General features: G+C 35.9%; 1 protein-coding gene across 1 annotated transcript in view; it reads left to right on the top strand.

Moving 5' to 3' along the window:
• LOC119792224 (phospholipid-transporting ATPase ABCA1-like) overlaps positions 1-17,821 on the top strand; it is a gene marked incomplete at its 3' end in the record, with an annotated part of 143,534 nt that overhangs the window by 42,886 nt on the left and 82,827 nt on the right. Inside the window, exons 8-11 of the mRNA XM_038298756.1 lie at positions 2,132-2,218; positions 2,318-2,513; positions 15,770-15,909; positions 16,610-16,726. Coding sequence (XP_038154684.1) covers positions 2,132-2,218; positions 2,318-2,513; positions 15,770-15,909; positions 16,610-16,726 — 540 coding nt within the window. The remainder of the gene's footprint in view (positions 1-2,131; positions 2,219-2,317; positions 2,514-15,769; positions 15,910-16,609; positions 16,727-17,821) is intronic.

The raw sequence follows: 17,821 nt of genomic DNA, 5'->3' as shown, positions 1-17,821 counted from the left end.
TCCTTAAGTTAGGACCAGGAATCAACTAGAGCAAGAACAGATGGGTAATGGGCTGATTTAAATACAGGATAGTCCTGTCAGAAAATCTCTCTGATACTAAACATACAACCAAAGCTACAAATAAATGGTTCAAATCAGGAGTGTCCATCTCCAGTCCCAATGGGCTTGGTGTCCTGCATGTTCCAAATGTGTCCCAGTTCTAACACAACACTCAACACAACATGTCTCTGATAAACTAAGCAGAGGCTTGGGGAAATTGACCAATATTTTTAAGTCAGGTCCCTTAAACTAGGGGAAGGTTTTAAATTGTTGAGCGGATGTTGAAGACTGACATTGGATTTAAATGTCACAATTAATCCAAGAACAAGATCTAATTAAAAATCCATCACTGTCATGATTCAATGTAAATGAACTTACTGAAAGCTCAAAGAAAATTGTGGAACATAACAATGTCCAGACATGACATCTTCAGTCAATGATTTTGTTTTGTTTTTATTCTTTTTCATGTTCTGTCTGAATTGAGTAACACCAAAGACAAAACAAGCACTTTAAATACGGTAAATGCTACCAATGACACTTGATGTATGAAGTGACAGTGGTTTAAAAGGGCATACAATTTATTTCCTCAGACCTTATTCACACATATTCATGCTAAAGGTCTTTCAGAAAGTAACAGGAAGTGGTAAGAGTTTACAGTACAATTTTCCTCAAATAATACAGAGACTAAGATTATTATTATACCTTTAATAATGTAAGTAGACATAAAAAGCTTGTATTTTCTATATTTACTGATATATTCCAGCAATACAGCAACATAGCCTTAAAATTATATATCTTTGTTAAAGAATAATCTCATAATGGAAAAGTTACAGCAGTTCTTCAATAATAATCTTTGGAGATTTGCAGCCCTTACCTTAACAACCTCCTTCAGTTGATACTTATTGTTTTAAACTTCTTAATCAGTTGTCATTCTTGCGTGTATGATGCCCTAGGTGTCCCCCAAGGCCATGTGCTTAAAATCTTACATTATTGGGTTTAATATGACTATAGTATGTTTGTTATATAAAGAAAGGGAAATATCCCTTCATTAGCTTTCACTAGAAGTATTTTATAGAAACAGAAGAATCTGTAACCAGATACATGCATGATGATTCAGCTTCATGGCTTGTTTCATGTCTTTCCCCTTTTTTTAACAGCGAGTTTCTAGCTGAAAACTCAATTTTTCTCATATTGTGTTCATACTGTTCTTCTCTAATTAGTGGTGATGCACTGATTGTGTTCATACTCTTACATAACAGATCGAGGAACAGAGCAGACACATAAAATAGGGTTTGATTAAGAAACAATGATCCAAGTTTTTATCATCTCACTAAGTGCCATCCAAGCCATGATTGGGTCAGTTTGTAAGCAGTTATTAAAAGTTTTTAGATACTCTTACAGTATGTGCAGTTTTGTTTATATTATCCAAATGCTGCTCTGGCAGATATCTGTTCAATTAAAAATAGTTTTTCAATCAACAAGTCTAAATGGTACTAGGTAAGTGTGTCTCCTAAAATGCTAGTTTACATCAAGTTTCCATTTTACCTCCTCTATTAAAGTAGTATGAAACCTAATCATGCTTTGAACTTCTTCACAACTTTCCCCGCGAGCTGCCTGCTGTGTGACCATAATGCTTTTTCACTTTTATTGAACGAAACAAGTTCATTTAAGGACAGAAAAAAATTACCCACATGTCAACTTTAATACATCGGGCAACTTTTGAAGATTGGAAGTGGCAGTGAATTTTATTAAGAGCTGTCAGAGTAAAGGGGCTGAAAATTTTTTTTACCTGTAAAAGAAAGAAAGAAAGTAATTTTCTTTCAACTTTAAAATTGTGCCTCCCAATTTGTGACATAAGAATATATATATATATATATATATATATATATATATATATATATATATATATATATATATATATATATATATATATATATATATATATATATATATATATATATATATATATATATAAAAATTGGTTTAGTGACCTGATTTGTGCTATTTGTTTGTTGATTATACTTGTTTGTTGATATACTTTTGTTGATATACTTTTGATATACTTTTCTTTGTGGCTTCTTTATTGTTCAAGCTCCCTTCTGCTCTGGACCAGGACTCAGTCGACACAGAGTCACTACTGACGAAAACCACCAGAGATGCATTACCATTGATCGAAAATGTTGGTGCTGACAAAACTCACATTTGTGAAGAATCTTAATATGACCCAGATGACAAAGATGAAAATTAACTATTTTGTTGTAACTATTGTATAACCCAGGTAATCAGGCTGAGAAACTCCATGAACTTTAAGGCTATTGAGTCCCTGAATTTTCAAGAGGACATGTTTGGAAGCATCAATATGCTGCTGTGTGAACAGCAGCCTAACAACAACTTTACCAACATGACCTTCAGTTTGCCTTCACCTACACAGATGGCTAACAGTATGTCAAGTTCCAGCACGGGCAACAATTCTGGTAGGTGCTATAGGGATGCAACTTCTTCATGACATGCTGTCATCTGTTTTACAGCTGTAAACCTGTAGAAAATGTTATATTAACATCCAGCAAAAGGAGGAGAAATCAGAAACCTGTGATGCTTAAAGTTGAATGTCACAGGGTCTGATTCGCCGCATTACTGTCACACACTGATTTTAATTGTGCTGCATTTTGAAAGTGGGAAATTGCTGGGAATTACACAGGATTATCATGGATGGCAGAATATCCCTGAGCACTTATAAAGCTTGTGTTTTATCTTTTTTCTTTATGAGAATCTGAGGCTGTTTTGGTAAGAAATGTGAAAATACTCAGAATTTAATCATGCCCTGGACTAGAAATGGACAATTTCCCAGGTTGGGGAAGTTGTTGAAGAGACAAACACTCAAAGTAATTATATTTCAGCAATTACACAGTTCAGACAGATTGAAGGAAACCTCTTGCGTTTCCTGTTTGCTTTCTCTCTCACCATGCTGATGGGGAAGAGAAGATGAATTAGCAGGCCATGGTTTCACAGTGCTGCCAGCTGTGTAGGTTACACAGGATGCGGCCACTTATGCACATCCAGGAGCGGACACCTGTGACACAGTTGGCACCTTTGCAGTAGCTCAGAAACTGGCCTTGATTGGGAATACATCCTTGTATATTGAGTCAGTGGCTGGCATCTGCTGCAGCCAATCCAATCAACTATCTTCATTCCATTTAAAAGCTGTTTGCTCCTGAAACTGACATGATGATGTTTCGTTAATGCAAAAGAAATTTCCCATCAGATTCTCCCAAGTGGAAGAGGAGGTAGTCTGCCTGGGCCAGAAACACATGGTGCAGATATATAGCATGCTTAAACTAGACATATGGCTTTCAAAATTTCCCACAGAGGACAGATGGTCCACAACATCTCTTCAGATTTAAGTCTGAATTTGCATTTTGTGGTATTTTAAAAATAACTGCATTCTGCTATTATATTAATAACTATATTCTACAACAAATTTTAAGCGTTGTGTCCATACATTATGTAGTTTGCTATGAGATGATTTAGCCTGGATTCCAATGGATACCAGAGGGCTGTTTCACAAAAAAAAAAACAAGACAGCAGAATAAGGATATTTTCACAACTGCAGCTTTAGTTTGATTTAAATTTAGAGTGATCTAAATTTGATCCCCTTTGGTTCAGAATGAAAGCAAAAAATGACTCTAATACTCACCAAATTAGTGCAGCCTGAAGAGTTGCTCTCAGTTCAGCTCTAGCCGAACTCTGGTGTACACTAGGGCTGAAACAATTAATCGAATTGTCAAGGCTCAGAACAGAGGACCCAGTTTTCAAAGCAAACGGACAGTTTGATATCTCAAAAAAAGCGTTTATCAATTGTAACGGATGTGCGGTGAACAGCAAGAGCGTCTAAGACAGGAACCACTGCAGAAAGAGAACACAGGTTAGTGACAATGTCAATTTGGCGGAGGAAGATTATGAACGTGTGAGTCACTAACCTAGTTTTAAAGTTCAGTCCATGCCGAGAGTAAGAGGTAGGTTCCAGCCGGTGTGCCTCCAACAAGAAGCAGCAAACGCTGCCCAGAAAGTCCCAGATGTTAAAGCCCCAGAGGTCGGAGGACAGGCAGGAAATCAGATCCAAACAGATGAAAGAAGGCACTGTAATTCAGAGGGCAAAGCCAAAGCCGGTGTGGACGACATGCTCAAGACTCAGAGCCAGGAGATCAGATGTCGGAAGAGGTGCCAAAGGGAAATCCAGGGCGGTGTCAAGAATCAGTTCCAAGGTCCATCAGGAGACCAAAGACAAGTCAGGAAAACAGATGAGAATGAGAACAGGCAAGCTCAGTGGTCCAAATGCAGAACGGGTCAGGATCAGGCAATCAGAAAACTCCAATCATTCTTAGAGAATTCTCCAGAAAGGCTCCACATCAACGCCAAGATCATGACACGGAATAATCGATTATTGAAATAATCGTCAACTAATTGAGTAATCGAATAATCATTAACTGGAATACACAGATTCTAAAACATGCCTTTAGCTGACAGAACAACCCACCTTGAGCAGCATTTACAGCAAAATTGTAAAACAATATGTAAACATTTTTTTATGATAAAAATAACTTTTTTACCTGTCAATATGCTCTATCCAGAACTTCTCAAGAGGAAAAATTATAGTTTTACCTGGTTTCATTTTGTAAAAAGGAACCTTTTGCAATCCGATGATTAAAGATATTCGACAGGTTAATCTATAAGCAAAATAATCGGTATTTGCAGCTCTAGTGCACACTAGTTGATGTCTGAAAACAACTGTACTCTGGTGCGATAATATGATTATGTATTACGTTTGCTTGTATGAAGTAAAGGTGTATAAAAATTCAGGTCACACAAGTAGCTCCGAACACATATCTTCATTTTCCATTGCTTGTCCATTTTTTATATATATTTTTTTACTTTTCCCCCCTGAATTACCTGGATGAGCGCAACGGCTTTTACCATGTAGACTTTTGGGTCTCTGTTCAGCACCATACCAAACAGAGCCTTGTGTTCAGCATTACCAAGATGACCTCTATGCAGTAGGAGATGCTCAAATTAGCAATAAGAGCTGTTTAAATATTAAGAAACACTTGTTGCTTATGAGAGCAATGCATTTTCTAAACCAAGTTTATAGCATTTTTAACATATGTAGTTTTGAGTGTATCATGGAAGTTTAAGCAGTTAGAATTTCAGAAAGAGTTAGATTGCTACCACTTTAGTTTTTTTCATAAAAGTGTGCAGTCAATACTGCTTCAGAAATAACAGCATATTTGAAATGTTACTCTGTGTGAAATATATTTGTATTATATAACCCCCTCCCATTTTATATAAAATTGCCAAACTGCTGTCAACTTTTGTATAAACTTTATATATACTGTGTATATATATATATATATATATATATATATATATATATATATATATATATATATATATATATATATATATATATATATATATATATAGTTTTTCTTTTATTGAATTAAATTCAAACCCTGTAGTTTATCTAAACAGAGTCAATGTATTATCCCATGTTTTTTTAGGAGAAAAAGTTCCATCCATGAAAACATAACTGTGTTTTATGGTGTGATAGTAGCTGGTGTGATAGTAGTAGAGAGTAGCTTGGAGAATAACTGAAGGTGTTTGTTTCATAAAAGCTCTGAACCTTATATATGCACAGTGAAATATGGTGTAGCCCTGTGCTCATTAGAGACCCTGTAGTCCTGTTTCATTAAATACTTGTTCTTTGGAGAAAACGGCACAAAATTAGATTTTAATAAGAAGCTGCTATTCCTTGGGAATAAAGTCACCCTATGGAGAGAGAATGCATGCTCATGCCAGTGCAAATTAGCAAAGACAGTGCACCCTCCTTACATAATAAGCAGTAACATCTCAGTTAGCATGCTAATGGCTTTTTCAGATCTGCTGTAGCATTTCATTGTGTTGGTCTATGTAAATGGATCTGGGATATGCAGTATGTCTGCATAATGGCCAATTATGTTTCTCTTGTAGGTCTAAAAGTGCACTCTGAGGACCTCTAAACCAGAACTTGGGATTTTCCCAATGAATCAGAGAAATCTCCTTTTCATTTAATTGTAAATAATAGTTTTGCATTTCTTATACACAGTAAGAGAAATTGAACTATATTTAATTTAAACATTTTTCAGCTCTTCCATATATGGACAAATTTGCTGGTACCCCTTATTTAATCAAATAAAATCTGACAATGGTCACGGAAATAACTTCTGACAAAAGTAATCAATAGAAAGTCCTGAAAAAAAAAAAGAAGAAATGTCACGTGACTTCTTTAACCATACTTCTACAGAATTATTTTGGAATATTAAACAATGAAAAAGGCCTGGACCAAAATGATGGTTCCTCTAGAAAAGAATGAAAATAATGTGACCAAAGGGACGAGCCAAATGAAGGTGTGTCAACTATCTAGTATTGCAGGTGACATTATTGTTATCAGTCAGTGGGTATATAGGGTAATTGGTAGTCACTGTGCTGTTTGGTGACATGGCGTGTACCACACTCAAATTTTAACAGATTTCATTTAGATTGAGATCATTATGTTTTTTTTTTCCTTCATTAAGAGAGAGGTACCAACATTATTTCCACTTATGTACACTTGAAGATTTTTGGCACTATTATCTATATATAGATAGAATGGCTTCAGGTGTCAATAATGTCTGACACCACTAGGCACTGCTAGTAAATATGGGTTAAAATCTTCAAAAAAATTTTTTCGTTTATTGTGGTACTGAAGTCTCAAAAAAAATAAATAAATAAAAATCGAATCATTATCCACATTTACGTATTTAGTTGAAAGAAAAATGTCCAAAAACACGCACATTTCTCTAAAGTACATGCACGCAATTACACATCTAAAGTATTCCCTCATATTCGTTTTTTTGTCACATCAGTCCAAAGAACAACTATATTTTATATAAAACCTATGTTATATTGCTGGCTGTCTAAGCATTAGCCCAGCCTCCTTTGCCCACTCTTTTACTGACGTTCTATCTATATATCTATCTGCTATGATAAATGTTTGCAGTGAGAGCTCCTGTCTAACATGAGTAAGCTTCAGAGAGAGAGGTTCACCTATCTCATCTCTTATGAGAGAATAAAATTATTACCATTCATTCAAGCTTGTTAGGGCGTTGAACTGCTATGGGACAGAGAATTACTTTTTATTTTGGAAGGAATATGTCTTCTTTCATTAGTTTTAGAAGTATTGCCATTATTAGAATTTCTTTACTTGACGACAGACTAAAACCCAGTGCTGCTGTAGTCATGCACTACTGTTAGGTTTAGGGCTAAAGAGTACAATTGAGGTTAAGGTTAATGTAATGGTCATGTTTAGGCACAAATTGAGTCATTGTCATAAACTGAAGTTTAATACAATGTCTTAATTTGGTTATAAATACACACTTGTGTGTGTGCATGTGTTTGACAGCAGTGTTTTACCAAGGTACTCAAGTTAGGCCCTCTCCAGGGTACAACTCAAATTGATTAAATTTGTCAGGTAAGTTGAGGGGCTGGCATAAGGCCCCAAGCAATTATTTCACTGTGGCTTAACCTACTGTAGTATATAGACCAGCATGTTGTTTGTTCTTGTTTCAGCATCTGTTCTGTAATAAACTCATTTTCTAATGTCAAAAAAGAACCACAGAGACTTGAAGAATATGTAACCTCTGTAATCTGATGCTCCCTTCTGCTCAGAAAATATCCAAAAATGATTTATCTTTCCCAAGACGCAAAGGTGATTCATATTAAGCTGCAAAGCATTTGTCACTGTCATCTTTATTCTCACTTTATTGTGGAGCAAAGCTGTCTCTCACTTTGATTATCAGCATACATTTATAAGATCAGGAGGAAAATACTTTTGTAGTCGATCAGTCAATCTGTTGGAGATGTATTATAACACTGTCCTTAGGCCTACATGTGCAGGCTACAGTGTTTTACACTATTTTTTGATTACTCTTCAATTTGTAAATTATTCTGTTCAGTTGTGATGTACATAGTTTTCAGTTACTTTTGAAAAAATGTCCTCTTCCATTAAACTCTTGGTACCCTCCATGCCAGGTGGGTACCAAGAGTCCCACTGTTACTTTAGCAATTCTGCAAACAAGATAGCAGAAGCAGAAATTGAGAAATGACAAAGATAACTGAGTGTAAGGACTCAATATTAAACTAGAAAGCTAAATGGAAGACCCCATAAAAATAATAAACAAGAAATATAGTGTAAATGATAAAAATGGTAAATGGCACTTATATAGCACTTTTTCCAAGTCAGGAGAATTGACCTACAGTAAGCGCTTTACACTACATAGTCATTCAGACATTCACTCACACACATTGATAGTGGCAAGCTACATTGTAGCCTAAGCTGCCCTTGGACTCACTGACAGAAGCAAGGCTGCCCTACACTGGCGCCATCAGGCCCACTGACGACCATCAGTAGACAATGTAGGTGAAATGTCTTGCCCAAGGACACAATAATACTGAAAGCTGGAGCCCGGGCATGAACCGAAAATCCTCCAGTTTCAGGTTAAACGCCACTGTCGCAACAATAAACAAACGTTCAGATTCCTAATTTATAAGCAACAGACTAAAGTAATGGGGATTCTGGTTAATTTGAGACTGGCTATATTTTGTTTTTATATTTTGCATACAGCCTTCTCTCAACCCTGAACTTTTCATGCACTGCAGTCTGCTAAAGAGGCATCTCTAACTTTATAAAAGTAGACTTACTCAAAGTCAAGTAGGACTCTAAAAAGTAGATATAATTTAAAGAAAACTTGACAATACTAAGGGGTAAAAAAACGAGTCAAGAAAAACATGATAAAAACGGTGGTTTTATGACAGCGAGTGGTATTTTAGCAGTATTTAGATCCATTTATAGAGTTATCCACTCAAGGTCTCAGTTGTTCATATCTTGGTAATTGTCCCTGTATATTCCTAAAAAAAAACACACAACTTGATTAGAAATTAAGTTTCATGCAAATGAAAACTGTTTCAAATTATATGATTAAAATTAATTCTACATTTGTTTCTACAAACAAATAAATGTCCATTAATCTCCAACTGAGTTTTAAACAAGCCCTGCTCATTAAAAAAATACAGTTGATACTTGTTCTGTGTAAGTACTTTAGATTATGAACCAGATATAATCAAATGCAATCCAAACAAAACTACCTTACCTAATCCTTTCTTTTAACATCTACAGGAGCCTCTGAAGCAGATACTAACCCAAGATACTAACCCCAGGTTGTTAACCTTTACCCACACACGGGATTCTCCTGGTGCTTCCTTTATATTTGTATCTTGTTGTTTCTAATAATGTATCAGTCCATAATCTTTCAATGGAGGTAAATTAAGAACTACATCCTTTTAAACTTTCATACTTAAAACATGACTTTCAAGTATAGGTGAATGGTGTCAAGGTTAAATCAGTCATTTATCTTTGCTTGAAAATAGTCTGATAAAGTCACGCTAATTAGTCCTGCTGTATAGAGGTGAACAACTCTTTAAAATTTGAGAGGGTTTAAATTTCATGCTGGAGCTTAAGGTCACAAACTCATGGTTGTTCATACTCTTGAAAGGAAATTATGTTGAAGGAATATTGCAATCGTAACAAAGTTTTAATGAGTCCACATGCCTTGCAAGATAAAGCCCTGGTGGTGTTGCAGTACTTGAGATCGGGCTCAGGACTGGTCTCCAGTCAATAATTTTAGGTCCTTGGTCTTGTGTTGGTGTTGACAGCATTTTTACTCAGTCTTGTTGTATTAAGAACAGAAGTTCATTTTCTTCATCTTTTGTCACCTACATTTAGGGCTGAAACAATTAGTCAGATTAATCATGATTAATTATTTATTGAAATAATTGTCAACTAATATAGTAACTGAGTAATCATTTACTGGTGTGTAGAGACTGTAAAAAATGCCTTTAGCTGACAAAGCAACTGACTTAGAGCAGTAATTATATCAAAACTGTAAAAAAAATATGTAAACATTTTGCATTTAAGGTAAAAAACAACAACAAACAAACCAAAAAAAAATGTTTGCGTCTGTCAATATGCTCCATCCAGAACTCCTGAAGTGGAAACGTTTTAGTTTTACTGGGTTTAATTTAGTTAAAAATCTCCCTTAAGCAGCCTTTGGCTATCTGATTAGTCGATCGAAAATAATAGATAATGATTAACCAATCAGGAAAATAATCAGTTGCAGCCCTTCCTACACAGTAAAATGTAAATGCAGCCACATTTAGTCAAACCCTACGCCACCTAAACAGTTGGCTAAGAGGAATTTTCAAAATGATTTTTTCTTGATATCTTTTCTTCAAATTAATATCAGAAATATGATTATTAACTTCAGTTGCAAAATGTGCCAGCTACAGTTCGTGTTCCTAACCTGCATAAGAAATTGTTTGAAAAAATAAATTCATAAAAAATACAACTAAAAATTCTTCCCATACCATGACTTTAAATCCAAAATCGACTATCATTACTTTAATTGCATGTACCCCTTCTGCCCCCGTGACATTCAGCCACCAGTGTTGCACTTGGCGCCTACTGATAAGTGGTGAGGCCTGATACATGTTCCTGTCCCCCCCTTCCTGGCAGACAAGGAGGCTCAGGGATAGCAGCATCAATAAGTAATTAAGCTTAGTTTATGCTTGACGCATCGGCGAGGTCCGTGCGGTTAAATGACATCATTTGCGGCTTCAACGCCCCTCTGTGTGAACAGAATTTCCATATGAAGCACGCAAGAATATTTTGTAACCACGCGTACAGATCTGCACGGAAAACTTCACGAGCTGATGAGGGTTGTAGACAAAACAAAATGTAAACAGCTAGAGACATCCTCTGATTAAAAAAAATTAATATCACCACTAATGAAAAGAGTTTGGAAAAAATCCAGGAAAGAAATCACTGTCCGTCTCTGGTGGCATAAACAGTTTTTGATAAAGTTATAAACGGCTATGTATGCAACTTCCCCACATAGTGGTGTCATTGGCTTGCTGTTTGTGTTGAACCCGCCCCTCCACATGCTCTCGCATTCCAGCCTCTCTTATCCTCAAACTCTGTTTTTGCCCTTTTGGACGATATCAAACTGTCCTGCTGAACTCTATGGACAATTAAACCACACCAGTTGTAGTATGCAACAAATTATTGTGGACTGTGAGAGATGTTAATATCCACAAACAGTTGAAAACTCCATCTTAACAGAGTATGTGTGTTCGTAGTATAATAAGGCATTCGTCACATAATGTTTAATACATCTTTGTGTATTTACTGTCCCTTTATCTCCCTGAGCCATATCTTTGTCTTTTTATCTAGCCCAGAATCTGACAAACCATATCCGAAATCCTAATCCTTTTCTGCCATGTTACACGTTCCCAGACTACATTGTTTTATGTATTTACTTTTTTGAAATCACTTTAAGCTCATAAAGGACATTTTCCCAGTGGAGTTACTTTTTCCCAATCAAACCTAATATTGTCTGAAGAACAGACGGTTGCTAAGCTGAGTTTAATGCACATTGCTCGTTTTGAAAGTGCATCACTGCAGTCTGCAAAGAGAACAGGTGGCGGGACCTGTGCTAGAGGGAGGCTATTAGCTGTATATGCGCTGACCTCCCTGGAGCATCTGGGAAAGATGACCAGCAGGCAGAAGGGCTAACATTTAATTGCACTGAAAATGGCCTCTAAACTCTCTCTGATGGGAGAGATGACTGGCCTGGCGAAATGGGAGGAGAGAGGGGTTTGGTGTACTTCAACGTGATGGAAAAAAATGAGACAAGTAGAGACATGGAGTGACAAATGTCGGAAACATAGAGACAGACAGTGCCTCTATTGAATGGCAGATGACAAACCGCATTGATCAGTTGCTTGATAAAGTACCACACTTCAAGAAAACTCATTTAGATTCAAAAACAAGCCAAATAAAAGTCAAAGAACAAGAATTATCTGTTCTTCAGGTGCTTTTGCTCACAGCACAGGACCTCATGTAACTTGCAGCACTCTCGCAACCTGGCAAAATTCAGGTTGGCATATAAGTTAAATTAATAATGAATGTGCTGCTGCTGAGCATATAGGTTGTTTTTTTCACCCAGTTGATAGAACATTTTCTTTATGTCAGGTCTAGATCCTCGAGTTGTATTTACTTCAGTCTGTCCTTATTTCAGTGGAATAAATGTTCTTTTTCTGTATATGCATCATCTGCACCTGTCTTGTTCCATTACTGGTGAAGTTGTAACTGATTTATTGTCCACTTTATTGAGCTATTTTATACAATTTTGACTTTTTATGTGCAAAAAAGAAAATGTTAAAAGCGACAACTATATTTTACAAAGACTTAAATTCACAGACACACCAAAAAATTTGTATAAATTTACAAAATAAAAAATGATGTAATCCAAAAACTGAGAACTCATTTATATCTCAAAAAACAACCAAAACTTTCATTAGATTTATCTTGATATTGAAATAATTTATCAAGGCTAGAATCGTAAAATAAAATCAATGTTTTGCCATTTTAAATCTGATTGGCTTAAAGGTATAGTCAAGGATGTTTTTTTTCCGAGTGGATCATCAAAATAAGTGGTCCTCCTAATTGTCAATCATTCTGGTGATATGTTTACGTAAGGCCGTCCTACGTGCTCGTCCCCATTTTCCCTTACTGGTGGTGAGTCTTAGCCTGACGTAGTCCTACTCAATTCTAGTCAGAATATGAGTCTGATACTGCTCCATAGAGCTGTGATTATGGGGCGTGTTTCGAACGAACCAGGAAAAAAAATGCCTCTGCACTCAATTGGATAGACCTACAGCCAATAAGAGCAACGGAGTGCGTGACGTATGTTAAGCGACGCATAGTTGTTGTCAACAAAAATCAAAGCGTGCAGTTGCAGGTGAGCCTTGATCGCGTTTCTCTGTTCCTCTTTTAAAATTAATTTGCTGTCGATATCTTCTAGAACAGACCTAATAGCAGAATCTACTCACCTCAACTCTCCGGCGGCAGCCATTGTTGTTGTCACCCATGCGCGCTTTGGTGACGTAGTTGATTACGTTACTGTTGATCATCTGTCCATCATCGTATAAAGCCCACCCTGACAATTTGATTGGCCCACCAGATATTGTGCGAGCATACTCACGCTACTATAGAGCAATGCCAGACCGAACTTCCCGATGTTAAACGTTGTGGGCGGGACTAAGTTCGGAATGGCACCCAGGCTAGGTGAGTCTGGCATCGTGGAAAAACTCAAAATCTTTAGGAAAGTTTGCTTGTATGAGTGATGCAAACAGAAACTTTTAAACAGAGCATGCACAAAGAGAAATGGGCTTGTGCACGCTCTCGCACCCGTTTAATAGGCATTCCCTCTCGGAAGCATGTACAGGGTTGTGCATGTGCTTTTTTTTTTACTTTCTTTTCAAAATCTCGCAAAGATCCTCCACTATAACTATAAAGTTCGAAGATGGTTTATCAATGCACCTATCAGATGGGTTGTCCCCATGAATGAGCAAAAAGGGAGTATATTATTACATCAATAACTCATTTAGGTCTTTTTATATGTATTTTAAAAGAAAGAAAAAAATTTAATTTTCAGCAAATTATAGCCTACTTGTTTCTGATCTTTTAAATCTGCAATTGTAACCCTTTTTAAAGAATATGTGTTGATCAGCTAAGTGCTCAAGACCATTTCATTTAGTGAAATTGTTGTTAGTTATGCACACTGAAAGTTGTCTGAACTTTTTTCCAATTCCTTCTATTTCGGAGTAGTTGTAAAGTTTTAGCAAAATAATCTATAAACAAGGACAAGTGCCGCTAATAAAGGCTACAGTTTGATGAAAGACATTTGTTCTGAAGTGCTCTGATTGGATCAATTTTTCCACGTCATTCAAATTATTTCTCTTGTCATACTCTTTAAAGCAGTTAGATTTCTTAGTTTTTATTTACACTTCCTCCCATAATCCAAAAATCTACAAGTAAAGCAATCAGAGAATACAGACCGCTACCAGGCAGCAAATTTAGACTCATATTTTAAGGACATTACATCAAAGTTGGATCAGCCGGTACTGTGTTTTTACAGCTTAACTGTGTGTGACTCCAAATCCAGGCTTCCATTGGTAATAAATTTGATTTCCATTGATGATCTTTGTGTAATTCTGTTTTTAACACCATCAGCTTTGTACATAAAAAATTATTAAATGAGAATATTTAATTTATTTAGATCAAGATTTTTTTTTGAGTGTTCCTTTTAATTTCTGAGCAGTGCATATATATATTTGAATATACATATAGAGGTATACAAACATTTTTAGACAGGTCACTCCTTGGAACGATAGCCACTGTTTTATGTCTTTCCATTTGCTCATAATTACTCTCAATGTTGTCTGCTGCAGCCTCAAAGCCTTACAATGGCAATATTATTTTTATAATAGATGGCCTTTCTCACCTGTTCTTAAATATTTATTTGGATCGGGGCAAGATGAGATGCTTATAGAGAATTGTTTAAGCCTAATTCATATTATCAGATGGCCCTGTTTAAGAAGTTATTTGATCGGATCAGTTAGGGTGTTTCAGTGTTGACTGAATTTTATTCCATTATTGCTTGTCAATATCAACGTCAAATTTATTTATATAGCACTTTAAAAACCGGTATAAAACTGCACCAAAGTGCTTTACTAGAAAGACAACAACATCAATTAACAAAACAGAATGTGAAACACTGCTTCAAATAAAAGTCGAAGAAAAAAAATAAGTTTTAAGAAGCGATTTAAAATGATCCAGGCTGTGGGCAGATTTAATTTGAAGAGGTAAATTTTTCCACAGAATTGGAGATTGCTTGATTCATATTGCAAGCAAAGAATACTTTTTAAGAATTGAAATAAAAAAAAAAGAAAGTAATTCAGATTGAAAGCTTCTTAATCATACAGAGCTTTTGGAAAAACTTTTTTTTTTTTTCATATTGTGTCTCTTATAGTTTCTCTGAAACAAAGGAATAATGAGAAAATTAAATATTAAATATATAATAACAAGTAAATAAAAAAAGCAACATTTGAAAAAGAGAAAGTATGAAAGAATCAGGTAAAAAAATCTGAAAAAAAAAATACAACAGCAGTAAAGCTACTTTCAAAACTTTTTTGATAAACGGTTTTTCAAAGTTTTCCCTCTGGATTGCCTTTTTTTTATTTGTATTTATAAAATTTGTTTGTTTTACAGTTTATTTTACAAATGGAACCAGTTTGTTTTAAAGAAATGGTTAATAAGAGGTATTATTATAAGACGTTTTTTTATATTCACTCTTGTAATATTGGTTTGATAATAGAATTTTATTCAGGTTTTTTGCTTTATTAGGTTTAAGGTTGCAGAGTTATGAGACACTAATATTTTTTTTTTTATTATAAGTCATAGGATTTGTCAAAAATGGATTTAAATTTAACATGGAATAAAATTTTCTCTCTGCTAATGATTCTGATAAAGGGACATTATGAAATACAAAACCAGGAAACCCTAGATGGGTTTTATAACGGCATTATAATCCAATTTAAAAGAATTGCTTTTTTTTTAATACTTTTTTGAACAGATAGCAGAACAGAAAGCTAGATAACCCAGCAGGGCTATAACATGTTGAACTAGTGTATAACAATGTTGTTTTGGCCTTTGATTTGACTTTCCAAAACTTCTCTACTCACCTCCTCTCTTTTGCAGATGCCTTTTGTCAGATTCTTGTCGACACCCTGGAGGGCACACCTGCTCTGCGCCTTATTTGGAGCACCCTCAAGCCATTATTGCAAGGAAAGGTCCTCTATGCACCTAATACACCTGCTGCTCTCCTCCTGGTGAAAGAGGTAGGCTTAGAAAAAAAATGAAGTATGTCATGAAACTGATTTCTTCCTCATGCATATATAGGCTAAATTCTATATAGCTGGAATTCAGTTTTAGTCACTGAATGTATTTGAATATATTGTTAGTTGCATAATTAATTCTAACTAGAGGATGCTTTCAATTTCAGTTAAAGCTGAGATGTCACACTTTACAAATGAGGCTAAGAAGAAAAGAAAATGGAATATGTAGACTTGAGGCCTTTTTAATGAATGTTTTATCATTCCATGACATTCTTTCCAAGCGATCAGCATAATTTTAGGCAAAACAAACTAGATGTGAAGGGAGGATTTTCTGCAGCGATTACATGAGGGTGTGCAAAACCTGCCAGCTTCACAGCTGGAGGCTGGGTGCTTTACTCAAGCCAACTCCTCTCTTACGAAACAAACAAAAAAAAGCATCTGCAAGTGTCATGGAGCAAAAAAACACATTTACATCAAATCAGAGGGGCGAGGGGGTTGAAGAAAGTATAAAAGGTGGTGTTAGAAAGGGGCTTCACCACGGCAAAAATCTCTAAGTTCCTCCAGAGATGTTAGTGCATTAGTCTTGAATTTTTATATTCACTCTGGATATATGCAAGCCTCAGTAGCTTCTGCAAATGGGAGGGGGTTTTATTTGATTTTTGTTAAATATCATCTCTTTGTTGTGTTTTTTTTTTTTTTCCAGGCAAACAGCACTTTTAACTCACTTGCCATGTTAAAAGAGCTCGCTGATTCTTGGGATGAACTCGGCCCTCGTCTCTGGGACTTCATGCAGAACAGTTCTCAAATCAATGCAATTCAGGTGAGACTCAACAAAACAGTTAACTTGAACCAACACTGCTCATCTTTTGAATTTAAATCATTTTTCGGTTTTTACTCAAGTAAGAAAAGTTTTCTTCCTAATTTCAAGGTAAAAGGGAGGACTGTTTCAGACAGAACTAAAGCCTTTTGGTTAGTGCGTTCTTTGTTGGACTTTCAATCTAATGTTGGCACAAAATCATCTCTGGGAAAGCCATTGTCAATACCCAGTTATCCTTGAAGGGTCCAAGAAGGTCTGGTGCTTCTCTGCAACAGTCATTGAGCAAGGGGCAGCATACAGCCACACTGGACAGGCTGCCACTCTTTCACAAAACTAAGAAAAGGATCACAAACAGTAATCCCCACTCACACTAACTAGTGTAACCAGTTAACCCCATATTCGTTTGTTTGGAGTGTGAAACAATCCAATTCAATTCACTTTATTTATATAGTGCCAACTCCCAACACATGTCATCTCAAAGCCCTTTGGAGAGACAATTCAACCTGCAGTATCTCCTTGAACCCTAGTTGGCCTCAGCAGAAGGCGGCTCAGACTGAGCCTGGTTCTGCTGGAAGTTTCTGCTGGAAGGGATTTTATTTCTCTCCACTGTTGCTTGTTGCAAAGGGTCAATGACAAATGCAAGGGAAAATTGTTGCCGCGAGCTCTCCCAGTAGGAGCATGTCCTGCAAGTTGATAACTCAATGCAGTCAACCGGTTTTCCTTGATATAAACTTTTAATCAGTCTGACTGCAATCTCTTCTTTTAGTTGCACTAAATTAGGTCCAGATTATCATAGATGTTTCTTGAAATTATACCTGGAACTGCGCCTTCTAAACTTTTTATCCAGGATAGATGTAAAATCCTTTAAAACCACACAGTTGATACAAAGCACAGTGTTTAATTTTATGGGAAAATGTCTAAAGAAAAAAAAAGTACAAAGATGAAATTGCAGGCGAATATATGCATGCTGTGTGCATGAATTTGCTGCACCTTCTGCTAGATGCAGAAACCAAGGGAGAAAAGTAATTATGGATAAGTGCAGGATAATTCTCATCCTGCTGGAGAGGATTATCCAGCAAAAATAAAGGACGTAAACTC

Source organism: Cyprinodon tularosa, unplaced genomic scaffold, assembly GCF_016077235.1.
Source record: "Cyprinodon tularosa strain WSP-4 unplaced genomic scaffold, ASM1607723v1 ctg414, whole genome shotgun sequence".
Classification (NCBI taxonomy): domain Eukaryota; kingdom Metazoa; phylum Chordata; class Actinopteri; order Cyprinodontiformes; family Cyprinodontidae; genus Cyprinodon; species Cyprinodon tularosa.
This window is presented reverse-complemented; position numbering and strand designations above follow the sequence as displayed.